This window comes from Pipistrellus hanaki, assembly GCF_964339955.1.
Source record: "Pipistrellus hanaki genome assembly, chromosome: 18".
NCBI lineage: Eukaryota > Metazoa > Chordata > Mammalia > Chiroptera > Vespertilionidae > Pipistrellus > Pipistrellus hanaki.
Window position 1 is genome coordinate 26,766,906 of NC_140520.1, and position 15,866 is coordinate 26,782,771.

The following is a 15,866-nucleotide window of genomic DNA, read 5'->3' on the forward strand; positions in this document are numbered from 1 at the left end:
AGGGTGTCAGGGGTTGCCAAGGGCTTGGGGTGGAGGAAATAAAAGGGGAGGGAGGAAATAATGTCGAAGAACAGGGAAGATATTTTTGAATTGATATCCTGGAGGATGAGGAGGCTTTGATGAATCAGGCGACAGGGTTGAGGGGCATGAACCTTGACAGAAGTGATTTTAATGGGAATAAATAGGGTTACCAGAGAAAAATACAGCACACACCCAGTTACATTTAAATTTCAAACAAATAACTTTTTAGTATAAATATGTACCTATTTAGTATAATTTTGTCCTGTATACTTACAATATATGCTAAGTCTGGCAACCCTAAAATAACTAAATTTACTTAAAAAAAAAAAAGTATACTGACTTCTGAGAAGGAATCTGTACCTGCCCTGTTCAAATTAGGACATGCACTTCCCTCCGCTGCTTACCGGGCCTGGAGAAGTCTTTCCGCTCTGTCTCCGGGAACTGGAAGTCTGGGATGATGGACTTCTTGGTGATGAATTTTCAGCCTTCCGTTTGGCTGCCATGGCCAATAACCAGTTTTTATTCTCTGGGGAGCTATTCTCTTTGCCCACCAATTCAGACCCTTCTCCACAAGATCCCAAAGGAAGAGGCAGTGTCCCACAGCCTTCTGAAGCATAAGGACTGGCAGGAGAAGGAGGCTCTGAGACACTCATACTGGCTCCTTCAATCTTGCTTGATTTGGTAGGACCTAGCGAGTCTTTACCAAGGTCTTCCTGGTTACCAGTAAGGCAGCACAGATCCAAATGGAGCTTTTCAACTGGGTCATCAAGCTCAGTCACACAGCTGCAACTCTTCACACACTTCTGCTTCACATTCTCCAGACAACTTGAGTCTAGCCTCCTCTTTACCCTATTTCTAGACTCGGAGCAAGCCACTGCTTGGGATGATTTCAGGCTCACAGGAATGAGGGCTTTTCTCGGAGATGTGATCTTTGTCTCAGAAGCAGGTGGAGTGAGGGGGGGTGATGAGGAAGGTGTTTGGGTCACCCAATTTCTAATGGACATCTTGAAAGATGAAGGCGGCTTGGGAGAGATCGAGGAGACGGAGCCTCTTCTGCTAATCGGAGACCGGGTCTTGCCAGGAGAGTTTTTAAAAGAAAATGTGGGAGTATTTGAAGGAAGAGGGAGGTCTCCAGTGTAGCTTGGAGCACAAGATGCTGAGGAAGGGGAGGAACTAGACGGACTGCTCTTTACTCTGGGGGTTTTGGCAGGAGTACTCTGGCTGCTTGTCACTGGTACTGAAAAAGAGAAGAGGGGCACAAAAATCAGAAGTGAAAGCCAAACAAAATCCCTGAATTAGCATCAAGGAAAATTACAGCTAACTTAATCATCCAGGGGTTGATTTCTCAGTGAGTTGATAACATAAATCATTTGATTCTTAATATATCCTCTTAGCATTTTCCTTCCCCTTTCCTAACTGCCAGCCTCCCAACCATCCCATGGTAAAACATATACTTGTAAAAATCTAGAAAATTCAGGGAGAAAAAAAAAGATTAAAAGCATCCAGGTGAATCACAGTGTTTTCTCCCCTTTACTTGTGCATGTAATATACATTATACACTTTAAATTTTTTTCTCTAAAAAAGGGACTAATGTATATACTATGTAGAAATGTGCTTCTTAACATAGTATGAACATTTCCCACATTAATACAGATTTATATAACTTTTAATAGCTACAAAGTATTCTGAGGTAACAGCAAGACATTTAGGTTGCGAATGATATTTTGTCTTCATAAGTAAAGTTGCCACTAGCATTCTTATATATACTTCTGAGCAATGTCAGGGCAGAAAGGAGCTGTCAAATAAGAGCGCACAGGTCTAAGATCAGTCACAACCATTTAGTATGTGACTTGAGAAACAATCCCTTCCCTTCTCTGCCTCAGTTTCCTTATTTATTCATAGTTTTTTAAAAATAATTTTTAAAAATTTTTATTGATTTTAGAGAGAGGAAGGAAGGGAGGGAGAGAGATTGACAGACATTGATTTATTGTTCCTATTTATACATTCATTGATTGACTCTTGTATGTGCTATAACCAGAGATTGAACCCTCAGCCTTGGCATATGGGAACTGTGCTCTAACCAACTGAGCTACCCAGCCAGGGCTAGGGATAGTTTTTAATTTCCACAAGAATTCCATCAATTACTTAAGGTTACCAGGCCTCATGTGGTTTTTAATTTACACATGGCTACTCTACTCTACAAGCCAAAATATGCCAAAGAACATTGCAGACACTCAATGCTTGCTCTCTGTAAAGCACATGAAGCAGTGGGTAGCGCTTTTTTCTATATGTCCTGGCATTTGTTTACAGGCAATGGCAAGTACTTCAGGCCAATTCTTATAAACTTCACGTTTCTTCCCCCTCCGGCCCACCACAAGACAACACTATATTTTCTCACTTTTTCTCTGAACTTTCTAGATTTCTGGTGTAGTGTTTCTGTCTTCAAATAATAAGAAAAGGACACCTATTTCTCAGTCATTAAGTCTTTGAATTATAACTCTGATATTTAACTCAGTTTAATTATTGAATTGCATTTATATGCAACTGATTTTAGAATGGGCTGACACAAAAATACAATCTTTCATTTGGAATAAAAATTTACTAATTTCAGTCATTTAGTTACTATGTGCATTTTACGCTGTGCTTTTCACTTCTCAAGCTACCTTGTCTTAACACATTGTGGACCAGTAGTTTTATTGCTAGCTTTACCCAGTGGCCAGATAAGTTTCTACAGAACGAGTACAAAAACGTTTTACATAAATGTTAAAGGGACGCTTTAAAATTAAATACCCACTGCATTTTGAAATTATTTATTACATGTTCTTACAAGCTAATATCTTTTTAAAGTATGATACTTTGTAAAATACTGTGTAATATGAAGTGAGAATTTTCGTGATCCGTCCGAAATGTGTTTAGATAGAGGGATTCTACAAATTGAATTTTGCCTAAACTTTTCTTTTCAACTATGTGTTTAGGAATGGCCAAAATGATACTGTACCTTCAATAAAGGTCATTACTCGAAAACTCTCTTTTACTATAATGTACTCTAGAAGGGGAACTGGAAATAGGGACCTGTCCATGGAACTACTGGTGACAGGTCTCACATTCCTGCTCTAGAGCTGGATTACAGTCTTTTATTTCAAAAGGAAAGAAACCTTTCATTGCTTCACTCCTCAGTGCAAGTCAACAGTCACTGCAGAGCCCTGCAGTCATTAGTGTCATGAAAATGGGATAAAATGTACGTTTAGGGCAGAAAGTTCTAAAAGTATGAGTCTTACAACACAAAGATTCATAGGCAGGATTAGGGGAGAAGGAAAAGCTGGGCCCGGGACAAAGCAGGTACCCGTATATAAGTTTCTGTGACTTGAGTGGCAGACACCTGAAGTGTTTATTAAAGATCAGTGGGAAATCTGATATGGTGGAAAACCGGAGCATTTCTTTTTCCTTCAAGATGTTATAATGAAGAAAGGAATAAACCATGAGGGTCAATGATAAGTTTTTGTTAACTTTGAAGCTTAACAGAACTTCAACTCTGGGTCAAATTCAAATCCTTTATTTTTTAACTTTAATTAGATTATGAAAGTAATAAAAATCCTCTTTTCAACCTTCTCATTTCACTCTTATGTGCATTCCTCAATTTTCTATGTGCTTAATACTAGCACAAAGGTATTTGTACATACCTTAAAAAGACCACAAGGGATTATTAAACACACATGTTCTGCAATTTGCTCTTTTCTCTGAATAGTATATCTTTTCCTCTTTATATCTTTTCATGAAAGCACACTTAGAAACATTACTTTTTTTTTTTTTTTTAAGCCAGCTGGATAGTGTCTCACCTTATTGGCCTATAGATTCAAATATGACATACCATTTAGTATTTCATCTACTTAAGTGAATCAACTCCTATTAACCTTAAACATTGCATGAGGTCTGATGACACAGTATAGACTGGGTTATTGCTCTAAAGGCTTCTTAACAGTTAGTTCCTTCGAGAAATTATGGAAAAGCTTACAATAATCAGTTAATTTGTAGCTTCTTTCTACATAAGGGTGTGCCACCTGGCCTGACTCTACCTTTCCAGTCTTATCACATACTATGCTACTTTAGGATCCTGTTACAGGAGACTGGCTACTCACTGCTTCCTGAACAAGCTGTGAACTGCATATCTCTGTCTTTATTTATGCAGTTTTCTTGCCAACTCTGCCCCTTCTTTGCCAGGCAAAAAGTCCCCTCACGTTTCCAGGCTCTGATGACAATTGCGTGGAATTCACAAACTTCTTTCCCTCTCTCCCATAGGAAATGCGTTTTCAGAGCCTTTTGTGTATAAAGCTAGGAATGATGTTTAGAATGTACTATATAGCTTTTTTTTTTTTTTTTTTTTTTTTTTTTAATCTGCCTCCTGAACTAAACTGCAAGCACCTAGAGAGCAGATGATGATGCTTAAGTCATTTTTTGTCCAGTGCCTAAAATGCAGCTAGTCAGGAATTATTAAACAATGTTTGTAAAATCTCATGACTGCTGAGAGGGATGAGGGTGAGGTTCAGGCATTAAGAAAAAAGCCTTTGTAAGTATTCTGCTGACTTTTGAGACTGCAGCAAGCACTTAAGATAGAATAGGTAAGGTTTCCTTCTCTTCAAGATAAGGTTAATCATCTTTGTACTCAATAATGCCTCGACCAGAGGTTCTCAATCCTGGCTGCATACCAGACTTACTTGGAGTTTTTTTTATAAAAACACAGGTACTTGGCCTCCACTCCAGACCTAGTGAACACTCTCTGGGACGCGCAACGTTTAAAAAGAACTCCACAAGTGGTTCTGATGCACAGCCAGGGTTGAGAAGCATTGGCCTTGTCAGATGTCTGGCTGAAATAGTGAAATAATAGTAAGCCACAGAGCAGGTACTGGCTAGGAAAAGTAGGGCAGAGGGTCTTGGGATTTAAAGCCTTTCAGCTGGTGTGTTAAAAGGGCCAGAGAGAAAACATGCAGAGTCAGGACAGCAAGAGAAGTTGGGGTGGCCATTAGAAGCTTGGGAAAGCAGAGGAACATAGTTTTCAAAATGGCAGCGTGATTAGCAGCAGCCAGTCTGCTGCTGAATGGTGGATTACAGAGTTTAATGGCCAGCGAGACAGTCTGTGGCACTCATGTCAGGTTGTTACCCTGTAGTGCTCTTCAGCGTAACTCCAGCATCACCCAGAAATAGGAGAAATCTAGGTGTAAGTCCTTGTCTGGTCTTAACTTGAACTTATCTTTGCTGTGTGGGCGATACTGCAGTGTTTTCAAGTATATGCTCTAGAATCAGACTGCAAGCTTTGAACTCTGGTTGTACTTCAACTTCACAGCTATGTGATCTTAGACAAGTCTAACTTCCTTGAGCTTGAGTTTTGGTTATTTTGGGAATTAAATGAGATATTCAAGGAGGTCCTTAAAATAATTGTGCTAGTACTCAATAATGGCTATATGTTATTATGATGGTCCAAATTTGGTCTATATAGGGAACTTTTTGTGTGGCTTCCGAAAGTAAGAATAACTAATGACACACTAAATATAATGTTAAAAGCAACATACTTTTCATCTTAAAATGGTTCTACCCATTGACACAGAATTTCACCCCTGAAGATTTATTTTAATGGAAGGGATGAACGACCCTAAATGCAGAAAAAAAATTTCACAGAATATTGGGAACAAAGTGTCTAACTAAAAGATAATAGTGGACTATTATACATGTTTTGTTAAAAAGATAACATAGAAGGTGCTTAGAAGAGCACATTCAGTGAAAAAAATACCCAAGAAATACAAATGTATATACAATATTACTATGACTCTGTTAAGAATCTCTGTGGGTAAAGGAAAAAAAAAAAGGAAAAACCCTCAAAATGTTAAAATTATATATGAATGGTAGAAATACTAATAGCGCTTTCCTCATATGATTCTTCTCTTTTATGTTTTCTAAAATTAGGGAGAGAAAAATCCATATAAAGACAAGGCAGCAGATACATTCCATATTCATGGATCAGAAGACAATATTATTAACATGACAATACTAATTAAACTGATCTACATATTCAATGCAATCCATATCAAAATCCCAGAGCTATTTTTTGTTGTTGTTTTTTTGTTAATCCAAACCCAAAGATATTTTTCTATTGACTTTTAGAGAGAGTGAAAGAGAGAGGGAAACAAAGAGAGAAATATCAATGTAGAAAGAAACACATCGATTGGTTGCCTCCTACACGAGTCCTGACTAGGGCTAAGCCAGGGAGGAGCCTGCAACCAAGTTACGTGCCATTGACAGGAATCAAACCTGGGACCCTTGGTCCACAGGCCAACGCTCTCTCTACTGAGCCAAACTGGCTAGGGCCCAGAGAGCTAATTTGCAAAAATTGACAAACTGGTCCTAAAATTTGTTTAGAAATAAGACCCATAATAGTTTAAAAATAAACGATACTGAGAAAAAACTAGATATCCACAAGCAAAAGAATGAATTTGGATCCTTGCCTTACATTGTACACAAAAATAATAAAAAATGGACAAGTTTTAAAATAAAACAATCTTAGCTAGAAGAAAAACATATAAGTAAATCTTTGTGAACTTAGGATACACAATGGCTTCTTGGAAACAGCATCAAAAACATAAATGATGAAAGAAAAGAGAGAGAAATTATACTTCATCAAAGTTAGAAATTTTTATGTGTTGGACATCACCAAGAAAGTAGAAAAACACACACAACCCTGCAGAATTAAAAAAATTTGAAAATTATTATATGACAAGGAATATATCCACAATATATTAAGAATGCTTACAACTCAACAATAAAAAGAGAAATAACCCAATTAAAATATGGGCAAAGGATCTACACAGGTTATTTCTTCAAAGAAAATATACAAAATATAAAAATATACAAAAGCACATGCAAAGATGTTCACCATCATCAGCCACCAGGGCAATACAAATCAAACTGCAATGGGATACCAATTCACTGAACTCACCAGGATAGTTAAAATTAAACAGATGAACAAAAACAAATGTTAGTAAGGATACGAAGAAATTGTAACCCTCATTTTAGGTGTTGAAATTCCCTAAAATTAGACTGTGCTGATGACTGCCCAACTCTGAATATATTAAAGACCACTAAACTTTAAATGAATGCATTTATGTATGTTAATACAGGGTGGGGCAAAAGTAGGCTTATAGTTGTCTGTATGGAAAACAATACAATAATTAATAAATAATAATATAAGAATCAACTCTTATTTTTCATACGCACAACTGTAAACCTACTTTTGCCCTAACCTGTATGCCAGCCTGCTCCTGCTACAGGGCCTTTGTATTTCTGTTTTGTCTGACCAAGTGTCCCCATAGTCCACTATTTTACTTTTTAAAAAAAATGTTTTTATTGATTTTAGAGAGAAGGGAGAGAGAGAGAGGGACAGAAACATCAATGATGACAATCATTGATCTGTTGCCTCCTATACGCTCTCTATTGGGGATTGAGCCCACAAACCGGGCATGTGCCCTAACCGGGAATCAGTGACCTCCTGGTTCAACCACTGAGCAACATAGGCGAGGCTCCTTCCTTCACTTAAATGTCACCTTTCACTGAGGTTTCCCTGGGCACCTAATCCAAACTTTTAATAGCACACTTTGCCAATTTCCCTTCCTTGCTTTCATTTTTCCTAAGCACTGCTGCTATCTAACATAGTACATAATTTACTTCTTTAACTTATTTATTGCCTTTCACACTAACATGTAACCTTCATTAGCATTTTATATTCATGATTCTTTTGCTCCAATTAGAACAGTGCCTACTAGGTGTTCAATAAATATTTTACAGCCGGGACCGGTTTGGCTCAATGGATAGAGCGTCGGCTTGGGGACTGAAGGGTCCCGGGTTCGGTTCCGGGCAGGGGCATGTACCTTGGTTGTGGGCAGATCCCCGGTGGGGGGTGTGCAAGAGGCAGCTGATCGATGACTCCCTTTCATCAATGTTTCTAACTCTCTATCTCTCTCCCTTTCTCTCTGTACAAAATCAATAAAATATATTAAATAAAATAAATAAATAAATAAATATTTTACAAATAAAACCACCAGTGTATTGAAGTATTTTATATAGCTGATAAACAGTAGTACTCAGAAAATATTTATTGAAAAGAAATGTCAAAAAGATGCTTTTCTTTAACACTCTGAATTGTAGAACTAAACCAACCAAACCATAAAACATGTAGAAAAAATGTACAAGATCCTTACCTGGATCAGCTCTAGGCTCTTTTTTCTTCTGAGAGGCCCAACCCACTGTGGAGAGTTTATCACTTGATTTCTCCTCTAAGCCTCTATTCAAGCGCCAGATTTTCAATGTATTGTCATCAGAGCAGGTAGCAATCTAAGAACCAGAAAGGGAGTTAAGTTTTAATCAAAGACTCACAACAAAGTAAAAAGTAGGTATGTCTACAGGCTCATCGTGACTGGAAAATTATTGTTTGATATAACAGGATATAATAAATGGCATCTGAAAGATCATATATTTCTATTCCTTGCTTTGAGGAATCATTGCAGATTTCCAAAAAAGTCAATTTTCTAGTTTTATTTTAATATATATTCTGCTGGTCATGTCGTTTGTCACCAGTCATTTCTTATTAACCTAAAGCTTTACTATAAACCAGGTATATTTTATTCTCAAGAATTTGGGCAAGTCATATCTTTATCACCTCTATGTAACTATGAAATATTTAATTAAGATATTCTTTTTGCTTTCTCTTTCTCTTAAATGATCAATCAGTGTATGCCACCAACATTCAATTTCAATGCCTTTCCTCAGAATTCTACATGTCCTGGCTTATTGCCAAAGTAATGGGATAATTTCCAAGATCCGACTTAGTACATGACTCTAGTAGGCTGTGACAAACTGAATGAAACCAATCCTTTGATTTTTTTTCCTTCAGATAGGTAAAGGAGCAATCTGGAAAAACAAGTTCACTAGGCTGAAAGAAGTTAAAAATAACCTTTGCCCCTTTAAAAATATCTGACCATTCCTGATCTTGGTCCCAAGCCTTTTATGGCAGAGAAAGTCCAACTTGAAGAGCTTGTGGCAAATGGCCACTGGTACCAGAGCTGTTCCCCAGCATTTGTTTATATAATTTCTCTATTTCAGTCACTAAAGAGATAGAAAAAAAAGAACACACGTTCTCTTAAGTCTTGGCCCCAAGAGACTGGCAGCTTTTTCCTTTCCTTAATGGGAGGCCAAAAGAAGACACACATATTTAACTGCTCAACAAAAAATGCCTGGAATCTCCAGTTACTCTAGTCTGTTAACAAGAGTTATTATTTATAAGGCACCTACCGTGTGTTTTCACAATCTCCATTCTTTGTCTTATTTAATTCTCACAACATAAAAATGCTTGACCTTAAATAATCTCATCTACATAATGGGAATAAAATTATTTGCCAAAGATTATCATAACTGAGTGGCAGATTTAGGTACAAATTTTTCTCATTTCAAAGGCAAGATCTTTTTACTTTTAAAACCATATTTTACCTTCCTAATTCTATGCTCGGGACAAAATTATTTCAAAGAACTTTTTAAAAAGGAGGTCATTAGATTAGTATTGGTAAACTACCCTACCACTTTTTTTGAATCTTTTCTGTGTGTAGAGAGAAGGGCAACATATGATGGTTGCAAACAGATGATATTCAATATAACTGAACAATTTTAAAACTATCTTAGTAAGTTCTGTGATGACACAGAACTTCATGTTAAAAGGAGATATTTTACTGTAAAAATAGAATCTCAAAGGACAAATGTCACTAGTGTAATGTCAATATAATTATTGGTAATTAAAGCAATGATTTAAAAAAAAAGGTTTATCACGAAGCTGACCACAGAAATGGTCATACAGGGCTACTAGGAGGGATGCCAGGAGTAGACCGGACCATGAAAAGGTCCCAGAAAATAAAAAACAGATGGTAAAATAGACAAATGTCAAAACCTTAAAATGTCAAAATGAGAAAGAAGAGAACTCTGCATAATTGAGATTTCCTATAAACCTAGAATAACCCAAAGACTAGTGGCAGTTGAGGGTAGAGGACTGAGTGGAACTGGGGCTAGTATTATATAAAATCCCTACATATACTCCTAGGGATTTGTTTGTTTCTGGCCTTTCTATATTTCAGGGTTTTAAAATTTGTTTTCATTATTTAAAAAATTTAAGTGAGAGTATTTTCTTTTTTTCGGTGTCTAAACATTTTGAAACTACTTCTTGTGTAGTTTAATCACAGATAGCCTAACACTGTAAAACTTCACACTAAGCATTTTTTTAGGCAAGTGAAAATCTAAACTGGACTGTGAAGAACAGTGAAGATGTTACCTTCAATACACCACATTTATATGTAGAAAAGTTTTTAACAAACAACTTCTCACCTTAGATTTTCTTTTTACCTTATAAGATTTAATTTTAATTATGTTAAAAACTTAATTCTATGTTTAGGAAAGGCATAACTCTAATGCTGATATAAACACTGGTTGGCCTCTAGATCTTTTAAATATTTAAGCATGAAAATCGATGTAACTCAAACTAACCTTGAGAAAACATACAAATCTATGATCTATTTTTTTTTTATTAAATTATTATCTGTGTATGATCTATTTTTTAATCCAACTATGGAGATTTGTTTACAAACCTTTGTGAAATCTGATGGACACCAGCACACAGATGTGACCTCTTGAGAATGACCCAGGAGCACAGTTGGAGGATGCCAGGGTGTGGACACCTAGTGGACCATCAAAAAGAAATAAGTCAGCAGAGCAGTGTTAGGACTCCCACATAAAGGCTTTCAATCTTCTCATATTTGTGCCATAGAGATCTTTAGAGTTGTTACCAAAGGCTCCTAGGCATGCTTTAGTTATAGCTTAGAAAAAGAGTCTCAATGGACAATAGAAGTATTTTTATCATTGATCTGATACAACAGCCAAATAAGTAAATAATGAGATTAGATACCAGTACAGGTCTTATTTCCAATCCAGACTACCCTGTTTCCCCAAAAATAAGACAGTGTCTTATATTAATTTTTGCTCCCAAAGATGCGCTAGGTCTTATTTTCAGGGGATGTCTTATTTTTCCATGAAGAAAAATACGGTACACATAAAGGAAATTTATTACCTGTATATGGTACGGTAGTATGGTAGTTGTCAACACAAACCAGACAAACTGTGAATCCTACAGTATCAAGAATTTACTCATTTATTCGATGACAATCATGTCATCTTCTAGAACATCATCATAACAATCCAATTCCTGAATTTCCTGTGACTCCATTTCTTTCAGAATCAGTGGACCAAATCTCTCATGTTTAGCAATAGCATTCTGAGACAGAGCCTGGGGGGGGGGGGGGGGGACCGCCTTATTTTCGGGGGGAAGCCTTATATTTCACTCAGAAGGAAACCTGTAAGTAGGTCTTATTTTCAGAGGATGTTTTATTTTCGGGGAAACACGGTATCTATATTTTATATCTATATCTATATATATTTTGACAAAAACTCAAAATGGTATGTCCCTTACCTCTAAGCTGTTAAACTTTATGGAAGGATGAAGTTCATCTGCTATCTTCTCTAGCCAGGAATACTACATGAACTATATATATCCTTAAGGTACCTCAGACAAGCTTTTAACATTCTTAGAAGAGGATACTCTTTCTTCCAAAAGAAGAATGACTGACTTTTACCAATGTCTAAAGTTATGCCCCTTCATTTTGAAGGATATAAACTCTATTTTACATGGCACTTTGATAACATTTTTGGAAGAAAAACTCCTCCAAAATTTTATTTCAGTTAATTTGCTTTAAAAAACCTTGAATTTTCAAGTACTGCCACAATTTAATGTATAAAAAAGGTCACATTGTGAAGTGTTACACATATCATTAAGAATCCTATTTCCCCCTTCATTGGATGCCATAGTAATTTGTACTAGTATTTGACAGCTGTCTGATTTAAGAGCTATTAATCTCTTTCAGAGGCCATGGGAATTGATCAGCACAATATGAAGAACTCACATAATTATTATTAGCACGTGTGTCTGAAAAAGCGAAATTACTCTCGTCATTTTTTCTGAGGCTCATTTCTATAGAAAAAGTGGAAGGGACTCTAAAAAAGAGTATTTGTGAATATGACTAAGTAAACTTAATAGATTCCTCAGATGGTAGTGAAAAGACTTGACACACCGAATCATAAGGTTACCCAACTTATTACTACTCCTCTCTTGGGTTAAATGGCACATATATGATTCAAAGAGCAGAAGAAGACAAAGAACAGAGTCTGCTTTGCCTTGTTGTGTCAATGAAAGTTTAACAGAAAGGAAGCTTTTTCTGAGTACTATCTGAAAGGATTTCACTCACTGCCTACTCCTACAATGTCACAGACAACAATAACTTATTCTCCTACGAGTTAGCATATTTTCAAAAAGACTTTCAAGATAGTCTTTAACTATCTGAATAGCCACAGAAATCCTCCTTCCTCCTCTACTAATGGGCCCCAGCCCATTAAGTTTCTAATCACCCACGACCCAAGCAGGGCTGAGAGCAGCAAATGTAAAGGAAAAGGAAATCCTCATGCCCTCCGACCCTGCCTGGTAGAAGCACATTGTTCTCCATGGGCTTACTCTGCCTGCTGCCTCTAGCTTTGCATTTAATGATACAACCCCTCCCTCAGTCCCGGGTACTATAATATCTAGAAAGAACCTAAATGTGTACTCAAATATCAAAATAAATTTTAAAAAAAATCAAACATCTACTAGTAGAATGTATGTACATTACGGCATTTATCTATAGGATCTAAGAGAAAAAACAAAGGATAGATCCTTTAGAAAAACTTTTTACAATTTTATAGTAAGGTAGGAGTAATAATGACAATAAAAGGCAGTATTTGTTGAATAATTACAATAGGCATTTTACACAGCATTAAAAATGAAAACATAAAAAAGCCAAACATAGAATTAATTATCATATGACCAGCAATTCTCTTAGGTATATTCTCCCAGGAGAATTGAAAACATGTTCAAACAAAAAGCCTGTACATAAATATTGATAGTTTTATTCATAAAGCCCAAGTAGAATAAGCCCAATGTCTACCAATAGAGGAATGGATAAACAAAATGTTTACTAGCTATAAAATGGAATATTCAGCCATAAAAAGGAATGACGTACTGATACATGCAATAGCAATGATAAATCTTAAAAACATGCTAAGTGAAGCCCATTTGGTTTGACTCAGTGGAGAGATCATTGGCCTGAGGACCAAAGGGTCCTGGATTCTACTTGGGGTTGCAGGCTCAATCCCCAGTGGGGGGTGTGCAGAAGGCAGCCAATCAATGATTTTCTTTCATCATTGATGTTTCTATTTCTCTCTCCCTCTCCCTTCTCTGAAATCAATAAAAATATATTTTAAAAAAGAACATGTTAAGTGAAAGAACTCAGATATAAAAGATCACATATTGTATGATTCCATTTATATTAAATGTCCAGAATAGGCAAACCCATACACAGAACGAAGGTTAGTGATTGCCAGGTACTGTTGACTGTTGAGTAGTAAAGGGTACGGAGTTTCTTTCTGGAGAAATAAAAATGTTTGGAAATGAGATGGTAGTGATAATTGCATAGTATTGTGATTATACTCAAAATTCCTGAAATGTACACAAAAAAATGACTAACATCGGGAATTTTATATGAAGTCTATCTAAATAAGAAAAGTGGAGGGAAGGGCATGTTGTGAATTGAAGAACTAATATCCAATATGTATGTATGAACACAGGTTAGGATTACCCTAGTATGGTATGCTTCAAGGAAGATTAGTTTCCTTGAATGAAACTCAGTGGCTTTTAAATCCTTCATTTTTATTCAAATAAATTTTTATTTATTGTCACTTCATTATTATAAAAACATTACCATAATTACATGATTATTTATTTATTTATTTAAAATATATTTTATTGATTTTTTTTACAGAGAGGAAGGAAGATAGAGAGCTAGAAACGTTGATAAGAAAGAAACATCGACCACCTGCCTCTTGCACATCCCCCACTGGGATGTGCCCGCAACCAAGGTACATGCCTTTGACCGGAATCGAACCCAGGACCTTTCAGTCCACAGACCGATGCTCTACCACTGAGCCAAACCGGTTTCGGCCATGATTTTTTTTTTTAAAGCCTTCCTCTACTTTTAAAAAGAGACCAGTAAGTCCAAAAGACATTTACATCTATGCATTCTGGGATGGTCAAAACATAGAAAATTGTCCTCTTAAGTAATAAAGACTTTAATTCAAGACATAAGAATCCCAAAGTTAAACTCCCAGAACTATGAAGGTACTTCTAGTAGTAACTGGCTCTACCCTACAAACCTCATAAAACATTTATATACTTTAACATGCAAAAAAGATCAGCACCCTTCCTCAAAAATTCTCCTTACTCTGCCCAGTGAGAAACCAAATATAATCTTTATTCCTGCCATGAGATCATTTACACTTCCTAAAGTGTCAGGCTCAATGTTTCACCAGTCAGCGGTACAATGACTGTGCCAAATCAGTTTATTTATAACCACTTCAATACTATTCAGTCGCTATATCAGAAATGAACCAAAGAAGGAGGGAGTAAAGGGTGACAGTGGGACAGGGAGTAGGAAATGACAAAGAAAAAACACAATATTAAGTCTTTTTATTTTTAAGTCTTGGATGTTAGAATCTAAGAGTTTATATTATATACCCCGTTTGCCAAGCAGTGGTGAGAATGAAAAGGCCATTCTCTGACACGTCTCAAGATCTAAAACTTCCTTGTTTCACTGTCTTCTTTTGCCCAGAGAGTTTTTAGTGTAGAAAAATACCAACACTTGAAAGAATTGACTTTTGGAAATGTAGCAGTGTTATAGACATTCTAACAAGCTGCATACTTGGCTTGTATGAAATTTTCTCTTAAAATCTCAACCACCTTGTTTTATCATGGAAAAGAAAAACTGAGCCACTCCACTAGGCTAATTCAATTTTAGGTGCAGTAAGCTTGCCAGGATCTCAAATATCAGAGCTTGCACGCTGAGTTATGTGTGGACAGGCAGGAGAACATCATGTCTGACCCACGTCATTCAGTACTAACATGTGACCCAGCCTCGGAATTCAGAAAGAGTCACCCATATATATGATAGCCATTAATTAGATATCTGAAAATGGGTTACTAACAGCCAAATAATTTTATTATGGCTTTAAAGAGGGGAGCATCCCTCAACCCTCATTCTCTGAAACCACCACCAAAAAGGCCTTTGTACTAGTGAAGAGGGGTAGGGAGTAACTTTGTAAGAATTGCCAATAAAACAGTATTTGTATCCTAATTGTTTTTATAATTAAGAAACTTACTTTAAATTATTTTTTTTAAATGATCAGGGCATAAGTATTTTTTGGATAATCCTTTACTATGCTTTTTGGTGTGTCTGAACTTTTTTTTTTTTTTTTTAAGAAATAAGAAACTTAAAAAGATAAGATTTTGGTAGGAATAAAATCTTACTGCTAAGTTGGGAGCCAAAGTTAGAGGGGGAAAAAATGTAGGTAAGAAAGTGAGGGAAGGAGAAAGGAAAAACCAAAAGAGTAATATAAGACACGTAAGATCCAATTTAAAACTCAAAATTTAAAATGTAAGACAGAAATATTAGTGCTAGTGACACATATTGTTAAAGTTTAAAGCTCAAGTCGAAAAGTTTTATAGATAAAAAGCTAGGTGAAAAGTTTTATCACAAGATGGGGGTCTCAAATATATGTTTCATAAATAAATTTTCACTTAAAAATACAACAAATAAAAGAAATATATTGTAGAAAAAGAGAGAAGC

The 15,866-nt window shown here is 36.1% G+C and overlaps 2 protein-coding genes across 4 annotated transcripts in view; one reads left to right on the plus strand and one right to left on the minus strand.

The window, feature by feature from the left end:
* LPGAT1 (lysophosphatidylglycerol acyltransferase 1) overlaps window positions 1–15,866 on the plus strand; it is a 246,955-nt gene that overhangs the window by 50,777 nt on the left and 180,312 nt on the right. The window lies entirely within an intron of this gene.
* The window catches only part of DTL (denticleless E3 ubiquitin protein ligase homolog), a 54,579-nt gene that overhangs the window by 16,898 nt on the left and 21,815 nt on the right, over window positions 1–15,866 (minus strand). For all 3 annotated transcript variants that reach the window (XM_084865533.1, XM_084865534.1, XM_084865532.1), the window contains exons 12-14: window positions 10,692–10,781; window positions 8,265–8,397; window positions 426–1,258 (exon numbers count right to left, since the gene is read on the minus strand). In XM_084865533.1, the coding sequence (XP_084721659.1) occupies window positions 426–1,258; window positions 8,265–8,397; window positions 10,692–10,781 (1,056 nt within the window). The remainder of the gene's footprint in view (window positions 1–425; window positions 1,259–8,264; window positions 8,398–10,691; window positions 10,782–15,866) is intronic.